Source organism: Ammospiza caudacuta, chromosome 25 (assembly GCF_027887145.1).
Source record: "Ammospiza caudacuta isolate bAmmCau1 chromosome 25, bAmmCau1.pri, whole genome shotgun sequence".
In the NCBI taxonomy this organism is placed as follows: domain Eukaryota; kingdom Metazoa; phylum Chordata; class Aves; order Passeriformes; family Passerellidae; genus Ammospiza; species Ammospiza caudacuta.
Genome location: NC_080617.1, coordinates 3069973 through 3089553, shown reverse-complemented (window position 1 = coordinate 3089553; position 19581 = coordinate 3069973). Strand labels below are relative to the sequence as shown.

General features: G+C 49.3%; 1 protein-coding gene across 1 annotated transcript in view; it reads right to left on the bottom strand.

Moving 5' to 3' along the window:
• The window catches only part of SCMH1 (Scm polycomb group protein homolog 1), a 64879-nt gene that overhangs the window by 31501 nt on the left and 13797 nt on the right, over positions 1-19581 (bottom strand). Inside the window, exons 2-8 of the mRNA XM_058819716.1 lie at positions 18252-18358; positions 14501-14585; positions 11906-11974; positions 6357-6427; positions 4105-4339; positions 1610-1698; positions 865-1108 (exon numbers count right to left, since the gene is read on the bottom strand). Of these exons, the coding sequence (XP_058675699.1) occupies positions 865-1108; positions 1610-1698; positions 4105-4339; positions 6357-6427; positions 11906-11974; positions 14501-14525 (733 nt within the window). The 5' untranslated portion in view covers positions 14526-14585; positions 18252-18358. The remainder of the gene's footprint in view (positions 1-864; positions 1109-1609; positions 1699-4104; positions 4340-6356; positions 6428-11905; positions 11975-14500; positions 14586-18251; positions 18359-19581) is intronic.

Here is a 19581-nt window from a genome sequence, read left to right as displayed (position 1 = left end):
AAGGACTGTCAGAGAAATGCCCTTCCTAAGCAATCCTTCAGCTCTGGTAGACAGGCTGTTCTCCTGCCCCTCATTTCATTGACCAGCCATGAGCAGGGCTTGCCAGCCAGAGGGATGTGCTTGGGGACAGTGACAGCCCCCTGAGCCCAAACACAACTGTGATGTGAGAGAGCTTGAGACAGGTCTTGAGTCTCAAACCAGCCCAAACACAACTGTGATGTGAGAGAGCTTGAGACAGGTCTTGAGACTCAAACCAGCCCAAACACAACTGTGATGTGAGAGAGCTTGAGACAGGTCTTGAGAATCAAACCAGCCCAAACACAACTGTGATGTGAGAGAGCTTGAGACAGGTCTTGAGAATCAAACCAGCCATTGCTCAGGGCTTTGCAAGGCAGCAAGTTCCCCAGCACTGCTCCCACCCAACAATCACAGCCCCTGGAACAAGGCAGGCACAACCTGCTCCACACCTGCTTTGTCCACGTTCACAGCAAAGAAAACTGCTCAAAGCACAAAGAGGAGCAGTCCTGCAGCTTCACACTTCTCATTATTCCCCCTGAGAAAAGCTGCACAGCAAAATGTGGTTCAAAGGCGCAGGAAACACTTCAAGGGAATTCCTGGAGAGGAGCAGACCTCAGCAATGTTGTATACAGCACGATCCCTCCCCAGAGCCACCATCCTGCCCAGCTTTATGGACAGCCACTCCTCAGCACCCTGGTGCCAGTGCTATAGCTCTGATCACCTTTACCATGCACAAAAACCACACAGAGCACCTAGGTGTCCTTGCTGCCAGTCTCTGCCTGCTTTGCTGCTCTTTGAGAGCTGAGTGGAGGAGCCAAGCCAGCTAAAAACCAACGTGGGCCTTACCTTTTGTACCAGGGGGCTGCAGATTATCTCCAGTCAGCGAACACCAGCCTACGGGAAAGATGTCCCGGGAATCATATCGGCACCAGTAATCGAAGGCACCTCTCCAGCCATCAAATGTTATCAGGACCTCAGAACCTCTCACCTCCCCAATGGTGGCCGGGCAGATGAAGTGAGGGTTCTTCCTGTCCACTGCCTCCAGCTTCATACCTGTCTTGAAGAAGTTTTGGGAAGGAGATGGTGGTTCCTACAAGAAGAAGTGGAACATGTGCTCAAAGGGGATATGGCAGTGCCTCCCCACACCAGGGCTGTGCCCTCACCAGCAAATTCACCTCCACAAGGAGCTGAAGGGAGTTAGGGGGCTGGATTTGAACCCCAATAGGCTACACAGCCACTGCCCTTTGATCAAGAGGCAGCAAAGTCCACCACTCACTGCTGGACTGAACCCAGGAGTGGGACATTCCACAGAGGTGCTGATGTTCCCACCCTGCATTCCCCACTTTGAGCAGCACCTGCACCCCAGTGAAAAACCAGCTCCTGCCTCAAGCCTGAGCCCTGAAGCCCAAACACTTCCTTGGCAGACCTCTGGCTACATCCTAACACTGCTGTGACACAGAGGACACAGCTCTGTCCTAGAGCAGCCCTGAGCTGTGCAGTGTCACCTCCTATGGGACCAGCACACCTGTGATGAGACAGCAGCCCTGAGTCTGCTGCTCTGCCAGAAGGATCTGCACAAACAGGGAAATACCTTGTGAAAAATCCGGACAGGAGCCATCTCTGCTCCATTCAGAGTCTTCAGAAGGAACATGGGCCAGGAGGAGGCATTGAGGCGGAAGCCTGAGGGGAGGGAAGAGGAGATGGACACTGTTAGACTCTGGGGGTTGATGGATCTGGCAGCACATGCCTGCTCTGATGGCAACTCACACAACTGTGATCCACACCACCCTCCTCCCATGCTGGAGTCAGGTGGGACTTTAGCCAGTTATTCTGAATGCAAAGCATTTGTGTTATTGAAAAGAAACATCTGGAAACAGCTGTCTGACTGCAATATTCACTTATCACAACAATCCCACTGACCATCCAGACTGAGCACTTTGTGCAGCATCAGTGCTGCCAGCTCCTGCTGCAGGGGAGACATGAATCAGCAAGTGCACACTCAGGCTATGGAATTTCTGCCTCAACAGGGAATCACAGCTTCTGGGTGGCCTCCTCCACCTCTAGTGTGAGCTGCAGGCAGGCTAATCTGGAGAAATAGAGGCTGTGATTTGGCTGGAACACATTACAGGGAAGGATGGCAGGTTTTGGCTTGATACCTGCTGTGAAAAAAGTGGAGAAATAACAAGAGAGGGCTTATGTGAAGAAAAAAGCAATTTCACATGCTCTCAAGTATGTGGCACTGACTATGACTATACAACCAACAGAAGGCTCTGGATATCACAGAGTATCTTTGCTAAACATGCATCTTCCTGTACAGGCAATTTCTGCTGCTCAGCTGTGTTTGGGGAGTTTTGAAAGTAATCCTGGCTCTGCACCTGGACCAAGAACATGGCAGAACCTTGCCAAGGTTGCAGTGCTCAGCACAGGTCACTGTGCCAGCCCTGAGCTCTGTCAGATCAGCTTGGAAACCAACCCAAGTAGCCACAACCACAGGGGATAGGAGAGCTCAGCTCCCACAGTGGCAAAGAAGACATTTTATGTGAATCACAAAATATCCTGGGCTGGAAGGGACCCACAGGATCACCCAGTCCAGCCACGTCCCTGCCCAGACCCCCCAACAACCCCACCCTGGCCATCCCTGCAGCGCTGCCCAAATTTCTCCCCCATCCTTCATCTCCCCCATCCCTCACTCTCACACAATCATGGAATGTGCTGAGCTGGAAGGGACCCACAGGGATGATCAATGCCAAAGCCAAACCCTGCCCAGAGCCCCCAGCAAGCCCAGCCTGGGCATCCCTGGAGCTCTGGCAGCCTCGGGGCCGTGCCCATTGCCTGGGCAGCCTGGGCAGTGCCAGCACCCTCTGGGGGAAGAGCCTTGCCCTGAGCTCCAGCCTGAGCTGCCCTGGCCCAGCCCCAGCCGTGCCCTGGCTGCTGTCCTGGAATTATCTGTGTAAAGAAAGAGCAGCAGCAGATGTGTGCACATGGAATATACTACAGTAAAGAGAAAACCCTTACAGAGTTTTCTAGACCCTTGAACTCTGCAGCAGAAGGACACCTGCAGCACTAGCTCAGTCTTCATGCTGGGTGCAAAATCATCCAGTTCCACTCCCTGGCTATGGGCAGGCACACCTTCCCTGATCCCACTATGCCAGGGCCTCCCCACGCTCACAGGGAAGAATTTTTCCCTAACATCCCAGCTAACTGTGGCCTCTCCCCTGGCACAAGGTTAAGCAGGTAACGGAGCAGAGCTGGGCACACGGGGCAGCACTCCCGGACCTGTTCCCGAGCACAGCCAGGGCTGCTCCACCTGCACCCCGTGCCCTCTGCTGGCCACACCAGGCACAGGAGGGACCCACCGGCCCACAGGGCTTTGGAAGAGATGGGCAGCAGAATCACTGAATGGTTTGGCGTGGAAGGGCTCAGATGACCAATGACAGCCGCCTGTGCTGAGGCTGTGAGCAGTCACAAGATTTTAGTATCATTCCTTTTCATTCCTTGCTAGCCTTCTGCTGAAATCCTTTCTGCTATTCTTTTAGTATAGTTTTAATATATAATTTTCTTTTTTATAATATATATAATAAATAATAAATCAGCCTTCTGAAACATGGAGTGAAGATTCTCATCTCTTCTGCCCATCCATGTCATCAGCTGATTAGTAGGACGGACATGATTCCAACTCCTTCTCAGCCAATGAACAGGATAAATAGATTATTGGCAATGATTAGGATGAGTATGGTGATTAGGAAGAATAGTAGGTAGGTGAAAAATTTTGAAATGTAGGGGTCTGAGGCCATATATCATGTTGCAAATTGTAGGATAGATCATGATACAAAGAGTGCAATGGGGAAGAAGGTAAGGGAGTAGAAATCTATTTTCAGGCTGACGGGACTTTGAAGTTTATAATGAATTTTCATTCTCAGAAGCTGGTGAGGCTTTGTGTTCTGCTGTGGATGCCCCCTCATCCTGGGGCCCCTGTGAACACCACCACATTTGCTGAGCCCCGAGTGAGGAACATTCCCACATCCCACACCCCAACTTTCCCCACCATCAACTCCACCCTTGTTGGACAGCTGAACTCCAGCTCACCCAGAGGAGGCTGCAGCATCCCTCCATTCTTCTCACAGTTGCCAATGGGCTGGATCTCAGCAGAGTCCACCAGCCTCCAGAAGTCGTTCTTGTTGTCGCTGCCGTCAAGGCGCAGGCGCAGGCGGGCGCCCGTCAGCCCCACCACGGTGGCGATGCACGTGGACGTGGTGTTCCGGGGGTCCTGGGCCTCCAGCTTCATGCTGATCTTGAACTCGTTTGCAGGTGGAGTGTAGGACTGAAAAGAGTGGAATAAAGGCTGTGGTGTTATGTTTTAGTTCAATGGTTTGCTCTGTATCACCCTTGGAAAATGTAGGGTTTGTTCCAAGCCTGTGATCCTCCCCTGAAGCATCATGGATCTGTAAATTCCATTGGCCCAAGGATTATTCTGCACCCACTTTGAATCTCCCTGTTAAGCCACAGAGTCTCTCTTGGCCCTTCTCTCTCCCTAGGCTCTCCCTCTCTCCCCCTTCTCCCTCAAACCATGCTGCGCCAGAGGTGGGACCCCCAATCAACCCTCATCTAATCAGCACCCTCAGAAGCCATGTGGATAGAAATTTTCCAGGGTAGAAATCCATTTTGTTATAGGTGAAATGTACATTTTTGAGTTGAGTCTGTGATTAGAAAATATAGCTATTTAGCCTGACTGCAAAGCCTAGGCTCAGAGAAACTGCTTCAGTGAAGGACAGAGATAAGGGGGGGGAGACAGAGGGTGACAGAGAGAGACAGAGACTGCTGTGAGAGCAGGTCAGCCTGACCTAAGAAGTCTTTCTGATAAAGAAGAACTAGCAGCAAATGTCACATGAAATTCATAAAAATGAATATGTATGAATCTATTGTGAAATTGTATGCATATGTATCTGAGAGGGGGATAAAAAGGGACCTGAAGTTTCCAGAAGTACACACGTCATTTTAGGGGAATGATTCCCACGTGTGTCCAGCGCTGTAATAAACATACCAGCTTTACAACTTTCACAAAAGTTGTGGAGTTTTGATTATCTCTGCAAAACATCTCCTTGCCTGCCTGCTGCTACCAGCAAACACACAGCTCAGGGGGCTCCCTGGGGACCCTCCAAACCAACAGCAACAAGGGCCAGTCAGACCAGGATTACCAATACATGCATGCACCAGCTCAGGCACAAAGCTTCCAGCAGCAGGAGCACCCAAAGGGGTCTGCTGAAGGCTGAGGCACCACTGAGAACTCAGCCAGCCCTGGCAGGTCTGTAACAGACCCCCATCCTTCCATCCTGCATCATCCAGGCAACTAGTCAGTTCTCTTGGAATCATCATTAACGCTGCAAAACACCTCTAACATCATCAACTTCAGTACTGCCAAGCCCACCACTTACCCAGTACCCCTGAGCACCACAACTACATGTCTTTTGAACACTTCCAGGGATGGGGACTCCACCAGTGTCCTGGGCAGACATTTCCTTGGCCTGATCACCCTTTCAGTGAAGAAATTTTCCTGATATACAACCTGACCCTCCCCTGGCACAAGTTGAAGCTGTTTCCTCTTATCCTGTCTCTCGTTCCCTGGGAGCAGAGCCTGACCCCACCTGGCTCCATCCTCTTGTCAGGGAGTTGTGCAGAGCCACAAGGTCCCCCCTGAGCCTCCTTTTCTACAGCCTGAGCCCCTTCCCAGCTCCCTCAGCCCCTCCTGGGGCTCCAGATCCTTCCCCAGCTCTGTTCCATTCTCTGCACATGCTCCAGCCCAAAACTGTTGTGAGGGACCCAAAACTGATCTCAGGATCTGAGGTGCAGCCCCACCAGTGCCCAGTGTAGGGGATTAACCCTCTCCTGGGAAGATCACCCAGCCAAACCCAGGCCCACACAGACACTGATGCTCCCTCCTGCCCAGACCCAGGTGTCCCACGCTGATTCACTCCTGTACCTGCTACCCAGGGGCTGCTATTCTCTCCACAATTCACAACAATTGGGTGAATTCTGCTGAAAATCTCCTGATTGAGCAGGATCCACCAAAAGCTGGATCCCAGCCTACTCAGGACACTTTCTCCAAGGGCTTGGCAGAGTTAGTAGCACACTCATGCTCACAACATGCACATTTGAGAGGAAAATCTTATGCGCTGCTCTAAATGCATCTTTTTAATCTTTGCTTCAGCACTTGGATTTCTATTAATTCTCCAATATTCTTAAGTATCTTCCTTTCCAAGCCAGGGGTCTATCCCAGGCACAGAACTCCATGGCCCCCAGTGGACCACAGCCCTTGACTTTTCTTGTTTTCACCCTCTTACCTGCTTGAAGCAATGGGCAGGAGCTGGGATGGCACATGTCTCTTTCAGGTACTTCTCCCACGTGAAGTGACCTAAGAAGTAAAAACAAAAGGATTCAAATAGGAACAGATGAGCAAAATTCTCAGAAAAAGAACTGGCCAGACTCCTGAGCTGGCAGTTCTGCACTTCTCACAGAGGAGGTGCTCACAGGACACGTGTTTTCACCAAGAAGCTCTGATGTTTGTGAGCACAGAAGATTTACAACTGCAACTGACAGGCAGAACAAAGCACAGCTCTGCCTTGGGCATCCTCCTGCCTCGGTGCTGCTGAGAAGGGGCTGCACAGAGCCAGGATAACAACCTGCAACTTAATGGAAACCACCCAGCACAGATGGGAATCTGCTGAGTCCTCCAGACAACTGTCCCTTCAAAACCATTCATTAAACACATCACTCAGTCTGGGGACTGCAAACAGTCACTGTGGGCTGTGAGCAGCACAGCTTGGGGGCTGGAATGAGATTATCTTGAAGGTTATTTCCAATCCAAGCCATTCTGTGATGCCATGATTGTAAATCATGGATTTAGAACAGGAATCTGCTTTGTGGTGACTGGATGGTCCCCCTGGTCCAGCACAGACCAGGGATCAGCCCAACCCCAGCAATAAGTGGACAGCACAAAAATTAACTTCCTAAGTGCCATGAAGTCCACAGGATGGGAGCAGGGATCCTCCAAACAGGGATTTACTGAGCTCAATACCTCACACACAACCTCAAGCCCCCTTCTACCGATGTTGCTGCCAGGGGAAATGCATTTAATCCTTGCCTGCCCCTTCCTCATGTACAGCAGGAAGGGTAAAAGCAATATGCCACCCAGGGAAACCTGTTATTAAATGAGGAATTAAAAGCTCCTGTGATCTGAGCAAATCATGACTTTTGCCATTTAAACTGAGCAGCTGGGAGAGGAACCTTGCAGCATGACATTCACTTGCATTCATCCAAACAGCTCCCGGGAGACCACTGTTTTCAAGGCATTTCAAGAGCAGTGGTGGCAGCACAATTAAAGTCAGCCACTGCTTCCCCGAGTCAGGCAAGTTCTTAATCAGTCTATTTTCAAAACAAAAGCTACATAAAGAGCCATTTTAGCTACTGCAGCACACACCACACCTCTGAAAACCGAGGCAGTAAGGTCAGCACACATTGCTTCAGTGCTGCCTTGTGCACAGAGGAGCCTTCAGAATCTACAAGCTTCAAATAAATACAAGGAATGCTGCTTTCTCACCACCTCCCATGCAGATGACTAGTACACTGTTAAAAATGGGGAAAATGAACAGAAAAAATACAGTTTCATTGCCACACTGGCTGAATATTGCTGTTTGCAGACTGACAGCACTCTCCATGCCACAGAGTACTCAGTATCCATCCACTGGCACATATTTTCATTTCAGCCACAGCCTCACACTGGGTGAATGAAGAAATTCAGTGAGTTACTGCAAAGATGCTCTCACAAAATCAAAATTCTTTTGCTTTAATTGAAGATATGATTTTATACTTGGTTCTGTCAATGAAACTCTTTGTATGAATAATGTGGAATAAACACCCAGGCAAAGCAAAGCTGGGCACTCCTGGCCTGGAAATGCCTTAACTCCTTAACTCTGGTGGCTGATCTGGGCTCATCTCAGACTGGGGTGGCCCTTCTTGTCCCCAGAGCACAGAGGACACCCAGGTGACAGTACTGGGTGAGCAGTGCCAGTCTGAGCCCCAGGCCCTGAGCCAGCAGCCTGAACAGGATCAGCTGTGCTTGATAATTTTATTTAAAAAAACCAAACAGACTCCCCTCAGCTGGTTTCAATCCATCACTATTAAAAGTTGTCATGGTTTTAATCTTCCCACTTTCCACTCCCTCCACACCAAGCCAGGCCATCCTGCTCCCTGCAGCAGCTCAGCCCACAGCCCAGATCCATGCTGCACAACCCCAGTGGGAGCAGAGAATTTCTGACACAGCTGCAGGCCTCTAAAAATAGTGTTTGGACATGGAACTTATTTGAGATTAATTCTAAAGCCTGCTGGGATTGAACCACTGTATGGAGACACACAGCACTAGAACTGCAGCTTCTCCAGGACCTGAGGGAACAGCTGGGGCTGGGCCAGGGCAGCTCAGGCTGAGATCAGGGCAAGGTTCTTCCCCCAGAGGGTGCTGGCACTGCCCAGGCTGCCCAGGCAATGGGCACGGCCCCGAGGCTGCCAGAGCTCCAGGGATGCCCAGGCTGGGCTTGCTGGGGGCTCTGGGCAGGGTTTGGCTTTGGCATTGATCATCCCTGTGGGTCCCTTCCAGCTCAGCACATTCCATGATTGTGTGAGAGTGAGGGATGGGGGAGATGAAGGATGGGGGAGAAATTTGGATATTGCTGCAGGGATGGCCAGGGTGGGGTTGGTGGGGGGTCTGGGCAGGGTTTGGGGTGGGACTGGGTGATCCTGTGGGTCCCTTCCAGCCCAGGATATTCTGTGATTCTCTCCTTCCTATCACTAATGGTTCTGGTGATTTATTTTGCAAAGAAAAGCAGGAGCAGCAGAAAGACTTCTAAGAAAAGACAGAGCTGATACAGCAGTGTCACTACCATCCCCTTACACACAGGTGGCAGGGCAAGCACAGGTAGAACCTGCACATCTTCTTCAAGATTACCCTCAGACCAAGGTAAAACTGCAAACTGCACTTGGAAGCTGCCACAACACCCTTAGTATGAGAGGAAACCCTGCACTTCAGACCCTTGTCCCAGGTCCCTCTCTGCTTCTCTCCAGCACACTGGATCTTCTTCACAGGACGAAACGAGAGAAAGACCCTTAAATGAGAAACACCCTCTTTGCAATTCCATCTGTGAGCCAAACCAAAGCCAAGGATTGGGAACCTGTGAGACTCCCTGTGCCTTGGCTGTGGAAATGCCACTGGGGTGACTGTCTGTCACTTGTGCTTGCCTTGGGAAAGCTCCCTGTCCTGTGCTCATGCCAAAGGCAGATATTACTTCCAGGCAGAGAGTCACATTTGGGCTCTGATGTCTTAACCTCCAGAAATATTTACTCCAAACAAAACACTCCACAAACCCAAGGGGTCAAGCTGCAGTAGCTGTGAACAATGCAGCTCTGCACCCTCATGTTTTGATTTTCTTTATGTTGCACTTAACATTGATCCTTTGCCCAGAATTTAAATGAAGATGGAGTTTGTGTTTGTATCTTTAACTGAAGTCTGCTTTGGGCTCCATTAGCATTTTGGCTCCCGAGGGGTCATCAATCCAACTGAAACAATACATGTGTGTTTCAGGTCACATCTGTGAAGGAGAACGTGCCCTAGCCAGATCAAGGCATCCCATTAAAGTCTGCAGCCCATATGTGTGGCTGCTCAGGAGCACCAAGGCAGCACATGAAAGCAGCAGCACAGTTTGAAAATGAGCAGAGCATGCTCTGGGCTGGCAGATCCCAGTGACAGTGGCTGTCCCTGATGTCTGAGCATGGCTTCCTGAGGGTCAGCTCTCCCACAGGCTGTCCCACCCTATAGGAGGGTGCTTTTTGATGACAGAGTGACAAAACTCTCCTCTGTCCCCTCAAAAAGGAAAGAAGCCCAGAAGGTTCTCTCCTCCATTAGGTGAAAAATCCACCTCATAGTACTGGGGGACTTCACCTCAAACTTAAGGAGCCAAAAAGTCTCACCTGGGCAATTTACTAGAAAAAGAAGTGAACAAAGAAAATAATCACTTTTGTAAGGTGTGTTACCAGGAGCAAGGACCTCCTGCACCTAGCTCAGTTTTTCTCTGTTTGTTATTTTGCCTTTTATTAAAACTTTTTGTTTCCAACACTGCAACAGAAGCCATCCTGCTGATTTTTATGGCTCCAAAGGTAGCTGAGCTATCTTGAATGTGTTATAGGCCTCTGAGAGCTTATGAGACCTGGGTTGAGGAGGCTCCTGCAACACAATCCTGCCCCATCCCAGGCCCTTTGCTCAGCCATCAATCCAGCTGCACTGGTAACATGACCCCATTGCTCTGTCCTGCCCAGTAAAATGTGACAATCTGTGAGTCAAAACTATCAGCTCTGAAACACCAGGGTGCTGTCTGCTCTGTCCTGCTCTCCTCAGAGGTGTCCCAATGCAGCTTTGACCCAAAATCCTTCCAGCCTGGATTACAGGGCGCCAGATGCTGCAGTTTTACCCTCTCACTGTGCAGAATCACAGAATGGTTTGGAAGGGACATTAAAGCCCATTCCTTTCCACCTGCCATGGGCAGGGACACATTCCACTGTCCCAGGTTGTTCCAAACCCTGTCCAACCTGGCCTTGGACACTTCTAGGGATGGGACAGCCACAGCTTCTCTGGGCACCCTGTGCCAAGGCCTGCCCAGCAGGGTAACAAGAATTTATTCGTAATATCCCATCTAACCCTGACAAAATCTAACAAGAATTTGTTCTAAATATCCCATCTAACCCTAACAAGAATTTATTCTCAATAATAAATAGAAGAATTTAACAAAAATTTATTCTCAATATCCCATCTAACCCTGCTCTCTGACAGTATGATGCTGTTCCCATTGTCCTGTCACTTCAGACACTTGTCCAAAGTCCCTCTTCAGCTCTCCTGGAGCCCCCTGAGGCACTGGAAGGGGCTCCATGGTCTCCTCAGACCTTTCTCTTCTCCAGGCCCAAACCCTGTTAAGGATGTGCCCACACTTTGGGCAGTGATGAGCTGCTCAGAGTTTCACAGAATCACAGAAGTTCAAGACTGGAAGAGACCTATAAGATCATCAAGTCCAGTTGATGTTCTAACTGTTCACTAGATCATGGCAGCAAGTGCCACATCCAGTCTTTTTTTGAATTCTTCAAGGGATGATGACTCCACCACCTCACTGGGTAAATGATTCCAGTATCTGACCACTCTTACTGTGAAATATTTGCTTCTTAATTCTAACTTACATCTAGCTTGACGCAACTTGAGACTGTGTCCTCTTGTTCTATCTGTTATCGCCCGGAGAAAGAGACCGACCCCCAGCTCACCACAGCCACCCTTCAGGAAGTTGTAGAGAGCGATGAGGTTGCCCCTTAGTCTCCTTTTCTCCAGGCTGAACAACCCCAGCTCCCTCAGTCGCTCTTCGTATGGCTTGTGTTCCAAGCCCCTTATTAGTCTCGTTGTCCTCCTCTGGACACGCTCAAGTAACTCGATGTCCCTCCTAAAGTGAGGGGCCCAGAACTGGATACAATACTCCAAGTGAGGCCTCACCAGTGCCGAGTACAGGGGAAGAATGACCTCTCTGTTCCTGCTGGCCACTCCATTTCTGATACTGGCCAGGATGGCATTGGCCCTCTTGGCTACCTGGGCACACTGCTGGCTCATATTTAATCGACTGTCAACCAGCACCCCCAGGTCCCTTTCCACCTGGGCACTATCCAGCCATTCTGTCCCCAGCTTATATCTTACAGGTGATCACCAATATTCACTGCTGCACCATGCACTTGTCAAAAAAACCCTTCAGAAATCACAAAAGGCAGAAGGGAAGGCTAAAAGAAGCAGGGAGGAAGAAGGGAGCTCTCTTACCTTGGTACTGGGAGGGAGACTCTGACGGGCGGCTGTACTTGTGCTTTTTACCATCTTTCCAGTCTATGGCTGAGACAAGAAACAGAGCATTTGTGTCAGGGAAAGGAGGCAGGCATTGCACCCTTCTGCACTGTCTGTGGGGAGCAGTGACCTCTCTATCCTGACCCCAGTGATGTGGATAATTTGCTTCCATCTCTGGGTGTGCTCCCTTCCTCTCCACAGGAACCTGACAGGAGGGATCCACACCTGCACCTCAGTCCCTGTTCAGTTCCCACCAGCCACTGTTCTCCTTTAGTGACGAGCAATAAAGAACAGCAAACTCCATCATTTTAGCTGTGAGAAGAAGGGCCTGAGAGGAACAAACATAACAGCCACTAAAAATGGCTCATGTGGATCTTTGGTGCAGAATGGCTCCTTGTGTATCAACTCCAGGTTATTCCACACAAGCAACGTCAGCCCTTTGTGGTGACTTCTCTGAAAATCTGCACAAGTGCCCTCTCCACACACAACAGCAGTTTCCTTGTGTCCCTTGCAGCTCAGAGGAGAGCACAGCAAAGCAGCACCAGCTCTGCAGAGCAGCTCGGATGAACTGTTTTTGCACATGACAACTTTGGGTCTCAGAGGCCCAAAAAAGTTGAAGTTCTCAAGACAGTTCTGGAAAGTGATAGAGCAAAAAGTGGGGAATGCTCATCCTGGCCTCCAGCCCTGTGCCATGGCAGAGCTCACCCTGAGCCAGCTCCTCAACCTGCTGCTGCCAGGTTGGCATCCTGGGATTGCTGCTGCACTCCAGCTCCTTTATTTTACAGTTCATTTTTAGGGTTATTGTAGACAGCAGCTGGGTAGTGCCCTGTGAAATGTGCCTTGCCCCCATGAAAAACAGTTCCTTGTGAAAGGAAAAGGTTTGAAATCTGAGCAGTAGCTGGAAGAGGCAGGCTAAGAGCTGCCTCTAAAGTGGCCTGGGGTGTCTTGACATGTCTGGAATTGCTTCGGGACAATTATTTTTACAATCTTCTTTTCAGCACAATGGACAGGACAGCATGTAGGTTTTATGGCTCTGGAAAGTGATAGAACAAGAAGTGGGGGATGCCCACCCTGCCTCCAACAGCCTCCAGCCCAACAGAGGGATGCCAGATCAGCATCCCTTAAATGAACACGAGGGACATATGGAGTGTGGCCACAGATTCATTCCCTAGACATGGGCCAGACAAAGAGCCTCCTTGGAGAGACATAAATGAATGAAAAGGATTGAAGGACACCCTTCCTAATAAATGCATTACCACGAGGCACAGCATTGTGCCATGTCCCTAAGAAAGCAAGAATAAAGGACATAAAGTATTTAAGGCAGAAGCAAAAGAGTCCCCTGGGTGGGTAAGGCTCCCCTCAGTGCTGCAGGACATCTCTAACAGCATCCACGCACTCAAAGGAGCTTCTCACCACACTCTGCAGGTGAAGGTACATTTTGTTCTTAACCTTTAACATGCAAAAATCCTCATTAAGCAGGATACAAAAGCAGCAGAAAAGAGAGCGAAACAAGAATTTCAGCAGACAAATAAAGAAACAGAGCAAGTTCAATGCATTATTAAAAAAGCAGGTAAGTAGGACAGAAACCCACATGTGCACAGTGCAGGTGCTGCCTCTGCAGCCCACAGGCTGGCACTGTGAGCCCAGGTCACAGAGGCAGGCTGGCTGCAGGCTCCAGGAGCACAGAGAACAAGCTGTGAGTGAGGCTGAACCCAGCCAGCCTGGCCTGGGCCATGCTGCTGACTAATCAACCAGGCTCCTTTATTGCCAAGCCCTCCAGCTGCCTCACAGCAGGGTCTCCCCATTCCCTGCTTTCCTTCATTTATTTTCACTTCATTAAAGGACAAGCAGTGTTAGGAAGAGGATAATGCCGCTGTAAGATGAACCACGACAGAAGCAAAGGAGACATTAAAAAAAAAAAAAATAAAGGGAGCAGAGAAATCGAGCATAGAAATCTCCTGCAATAAACCTTGGGAGTGTGGAGCAGATGTGAACAAAGAGCTGTGGAGGATGCTCCATCCTCTCCCTTCTCCCTTCCCCCCTCCTCCCTGATGAGATCACTCCAGTCAGAGGCACATGCATGGCACAGCACTAAAGGAAATCAATATTTCTGTTCAGCACAAGAAGCCAGAGCAGCTCAGCCTGCTTGGCTTCACCCTTTTTGTTGGGGATGCAGGACCCAGGAAGCACGTGCTGTGTGAGGGGCCAAGGGACTGGGTGGCAGGGGAACCTCCTGACAGATTTCCTCTCCACAAGGCAGGCTGGTTTCTGGTTTCATGCCTCATTAGAGGGGGAGGCTGTGCCAGCTCAGGCAGTTTGCCTCATGCTGGGAGCTCTGCCAGATGGTGCCCTGGGTTCTGCAGGGTACCCTCCATGAGCTGCAGGGATGCCCCTAATAAGGACTCTTCTCTTCCTGTCACAGAGGGGATTGATGAACTGCTCTCTGCACATGGATTGAGAAACACAACTCAGTTTTGGGCTTCCAGCCACATCCCCTCAGCTCCCACCCCACTGAGGCACTGAGGCCATGCCAGCTCACTGCAGGGCCCTTGGCTGTGCCAAATCACTGCTCACCTTTCTGAGGGCCTGGTTTCCGCATTCTACCACCTGCTGCTGTCCTTATCCTGGGACTGGGCTGCTCTTACAGGACTGAAGATGTCTAGGACAAAAGAAATAAAGATGAGAAAATTCCCCATGCTGGAGCACACAGTTATCTGCAGCATTAACTCATCACACAGTAGGGGGAAACACACATTCTGTCACCTGGGGTAGCACAGAACACACAAAACTCATTTCACCCCCTCAAACTTTCTCCAATTTGCGGACAACACCAAATTCATGGCAGCAGGAGCAGCATGAATAAGCACAAGGAACACATGGCTGTCTCTGTGCTAACCCTACAGCGGGCCCAGAGCGTGTGTGTGGAAGGAGGGGCTGCTCCCACTCACTAACAAAGGGAGGCAGAGCTGGAATTTATGAAAGAAAACACATGGAAACATAACATTAACTCTGGCAAAGCAGCACAGCAATCCCCAGCTTGCCACTTACAATTCAAATTGCTCACAGCAGTTCTGGGGAATAAGGATGAGAAATTGGACAATGACCCAGGAAATACTTTTGCTGTTAGTACTGCCACGAGTGTCCAAGATGTGCTGCAATTTTTGTTCTCCTGGTTGGAGAAAAACTGGCTGGACTTTGCCTAAAAATCAAAGGCATTTGCATTCTTGTTATAAAGAAATATTCCTGAAAAATCAGAGCTCCTGGGAGATGTGTACAGGGATCCAGTGCTCCAGCACAAGCACTCTCACAGGGCAGGGCTGCCACACCCACACAGCCCTGCCAAGCCCTGCCACAAAACACCCAAATGAATGGCTGAGCCACAAACCAGCCCTTGGGAAAGCCACGAATAGCATGTTTTGACACTCCACTAACTAATGAAAGATTAATTGTATCAATATAATTCCATTTTGTTCACAGTGGGGCAGTCAGGAGAAGGAGGAAGCTGTCTCAGGACGCAGCACTGAGTGGCTGCTTAAAGGTTATTTACAGATCCAACTTGGCAAGAGTTTGGGGTTTTGAAAACCAGGCTTTTTCTACATGTAAGAGAAATAGAGTTTAATTTTCTGTAACAGCTCTACAAACTACAGCCTCTTTACATGCAACACTGAGCAATACTCTGAGAAGAAAAATACTGAAAGAATATTAAATACTGGTTGTTTTTTAATCCAAATCAAAAGGTGCACAGTAGCCACTTATTGCCTCTCTCCTAAATAGTGTGTCTGTACACACTTGTGAAAGGAGTAAGGTTGGTTTCCCTTTCAATAGCAAAACGTAACCTACATGTGAAAGGTTATTTACAACTTTTAAGGCTTCTTTTCATAATTTTCTTCAGTCATTTTTATTAAAGGCTAGCAGTCCTGGCAGAAAAAGTGCCCTAGACATAAAAACCCAGGCTGAAAGGTGTTTATGTATAAAGGCAGCAGACAAGCACTCTCCATCTCTGGCTCTGCCCCTCTGCTCTCTGTGGGACTTTCTCAAGGACCCACACACATAAATCTCATGGCACAGGAGTTTCTGTGCCCCTCTGAGGGCTTCTGAAAAGCTGCTTTAGCCTGAGCACCTCAGAACCCTGCTGGCAGGCATGTGTGACCTGTTCCTTTCAGAAGTATTGGAAGAAAAAACATTGTGACTGTGTTTGAGCTGCTCAGACAGGGCTTGTGAAAGGTTATGGCCCAATAACCCTAATGAGGTTAATAATAACTCTAATGTGTCACCCTCCACAACTCCCTGATGGGAGGGGCAGGCAGGTGAGGGTCTTCAAGGGAACAAGGGACAGTTCAAGAGGAAACAGCCTCAAGATGTGCCAGGAGAGGTTCAGGTTGCACATCAGGAAGAATTTCTTCACAGAAAGGGGTGTAAAGCATGGGAACGGGCTGCCCAGGGAGGTGGTGGTTGCTGAAGACGTGTCTGGATGTGGCACTAGAGCTCTGGTGTAGTGGACATAGTGGTGTTCAGTCTTGAGGTATCTTCCAACCTTAATGATTCTATAATTCTGTGATAAAGCACAGAGCTGACTGCTGGTATCCCTCAGCCAACACTGCAGCAGGCTCTCAGCAAGATCTTGTGTCATGGAAGAGAATCAGATGTTGTAAATGTCCAATTTAAATAAATAAATAAACAAATGGTGACTCTTCCCCAAAGGAGGAAACTTAAGCTGCATGGGGATCCCACTTTGCTGAGAGCCACATGAGTGCCAGCTCAAGGACACTGCACTCTAAAATATGCTTCCAACAAACTGCCCAAATGTGACAGCCCCAGCCTGACTCCTGCCAGCCTCCATGAGCCTCTGACACAGCTCTGCACCACCCAGATCCCTCCTATATCTCACATCACAGGATAGCAACACGTGGGTTAACCCTGCAAAATCATAACTCAAGGGGAAAAAAAAAAAGCAAAATAATTGGAGTGCTCAGAGCCATGTAATGCCTAGAGAAGAGGCAGAGCCAAACTCCATGATGCAAACTCCAGGGGCAGCTGGACCTACACAGCCAGGAGCCACCAGCCTCACTGCATCCCAGGGACAGGGACAGGGACAGGGACAGGGACAGGGACAGGGACAGCTCCTGCCCTAGGATGCAGGGATGCCCTTCTTCAGCCATGGAGACAGACCCTGTACAATCCCAGCTGGGAGGGATCCACAAGGATCACCAAATCCAGCTCCTGGCCTGTCACAGAAGCCCCAGCAGGGGTGTGTGACAGTGTTGTCCAAATGCTCCTGGAGTTCTGGCAGGCTGAGGGTCATGACCATTTCCTGGGGAAAGAACCTTTTCCTTACATCCAGCCTGACCCTGCCCTGACACAGCTCCAGCCACTCCCTTGTCACAGGGAGCACAGACAGGAGCTGCCCCTGGGCTTTACTAACTCAGGGCTTGGGAATTGATCATTTCCACTGACTGTAATTTATAGCTGCCCAGTGGAGCTGTAAAATCTCCACCCTTGGAGATACTCCAAACATCAGCAGCTCCTTCCCCTGCCAGCCTGATCTCACCTTGTACCTGACTCTGACTTCAAAGTCAGCCAATCTCTGCATGCAGCACTGGACCAGACAAACTCTGAAAGCTCCTTCCAGCCTGAAACACCCAGGGACTTTATCTCACTGCATGGCAAGGGGAATCACTCTACAGGTTTTGACAAGGCTGAAATGCCCCAATGAGGAGAATTCAGTGTAGAGAGAAGAAAGTCAAAGGCAGAACAGACAAGCCCACAGGCACCTGTGGACAGGAGAACCATGGATGTGACCTTTACTCCATTCAGGGACTGAAGATTGAAAAAATGTGAAGGTAATAAATAGCAGAAGGTACAGACAAGGAGGAAAACCAGGCTGCCCACAGAGACAGATCTTCCAGATCATCTCAGGCACAAACATGCCCCTGATGAGGACCTGCTGGCTGGATCCATGGCACAGAGGACACAATCTTACTGTTGCATCAAATAAAGCCTTTGAGATTTCCAGAGCCCAGCACACGCTGCAATGCTCCATCTCCAGAGCCTGACACTTGCACAGAGCTGCACACCAGAGTTCAAACTCCCCTTGTTTTCAAAAGCTCTGTTTCTCCTGCTTGTGGAGATCAAGATAATCTCCCAAGGATGAACTACAGGATTACAGAGTGCTGGTTTCCAGAATTTATAACCTGAAAGGACAGATCAATGTGCAAATTCACTTCAGCAGGATGCTACCTTAAAAACGTAAAAAAGACCAACTAATTTGCTGCCTTTAGTAGCAGATGAAGTTCCTCTCCCAGAATTTCAAACAACTTTCACTCACCAAGATATCAAAAGTGCCAAGGGCTCCACTGAACTGTCATGGGCTCTAGTTCCCCATCACTCCTACAAGACAGCAGAGTCAGTACAAACACTGCGGCATAGCAAAACCTGAAAGCACAGAGACAAAATGAAAAAGTTTGCATTTAATTGCAGAAAGGCTAAGTTACCAGCTGCATTATTCATGTTCATATTTAATTCATTTAAAACATCCAAATTTAAATTTAAAGACAGCTGTAACAAACATTCCCACTTGCACTCACAAAGCAGCACAGAACTTGACACAATTTAAGTTGAGCTTGCAGTGAGTACACGGGACTGCGGCTGTTAAACACCTTTGATATGAGTAAGATCACATCAACTGAGCTGATAGAAACTAGTTCAGCTTTTGTAAAATGAAACTATCGCACAAAGGAGGATTGAAAAGACTAGACCTGATTAGTAATGAAAAGGAGAGAGACCACAGGAGAGGCATATAAAATAATGACTAGCATGACGAGAGAGAACTGGGGACTCCAAATTATCCCTTCCCAGTGCAGCAGAGCAAACCTACAAAAGTAAAAAACTCCCAAGTATATACCAGGGAGAAGGAACAGTTCATTGGAAATTAATAGACATGCAACTTCCTTGTGGAGGAAGTTATCAAGAGAAGTAAATGAGTAACCTTAGAAATGACAGACATTGAAAAGCAAAACAGCATTTGTAGGAGTATCAAAGTATGAGACCCCTGGGCCATCAGTACCCAGGCCCCAAGAGCTGAATGAAGGCTGGTGCCCAGCCAAACCCTGCCCACCACATCACTGCCTCAGCTGCTGTGCTGGGGCAAGGAAAAGCTGAGCCTTGCCCTGCTGCCAGGCTGCTGACCCCACTCACAGCCAGGGGCAGGACACAGCTCAGGACATGGTTTGTTCACTGCCTGGTGAGTTACACTGAGATTCACACCTCTGACGCATTTTCCTTTTTCTCAGGCAGGAAGGCAGGGCTGGAAGAGCATCCCAGGGCATCCCCAGCTCCTCCAGCACTGCACAGCCCGCAGCAACACTGTGGAAATGCATCTTAATCTAATTAAGTTCTCCCCCCACTGCTCTTGCCAACAGGCTCTTCCAACAGCTCATCCCTAAGGGCAGTCAGATTCAATTTACCTGTGCCAGATTGGAAGGCAACTGCAGGGTTACAGAGGAGCCTACTCTGCAATATTCTTCCACAAAATGTGGCAACTGCAATATCAGTAAAACAAAAATGAGAAAATGTGGATGGAAGATGCTGTCCCATCTTTCCAGACCTCATGAGATGCATGTAATCCCTTTATCTCCAAAGCCTCTGCTCCTTCAGAG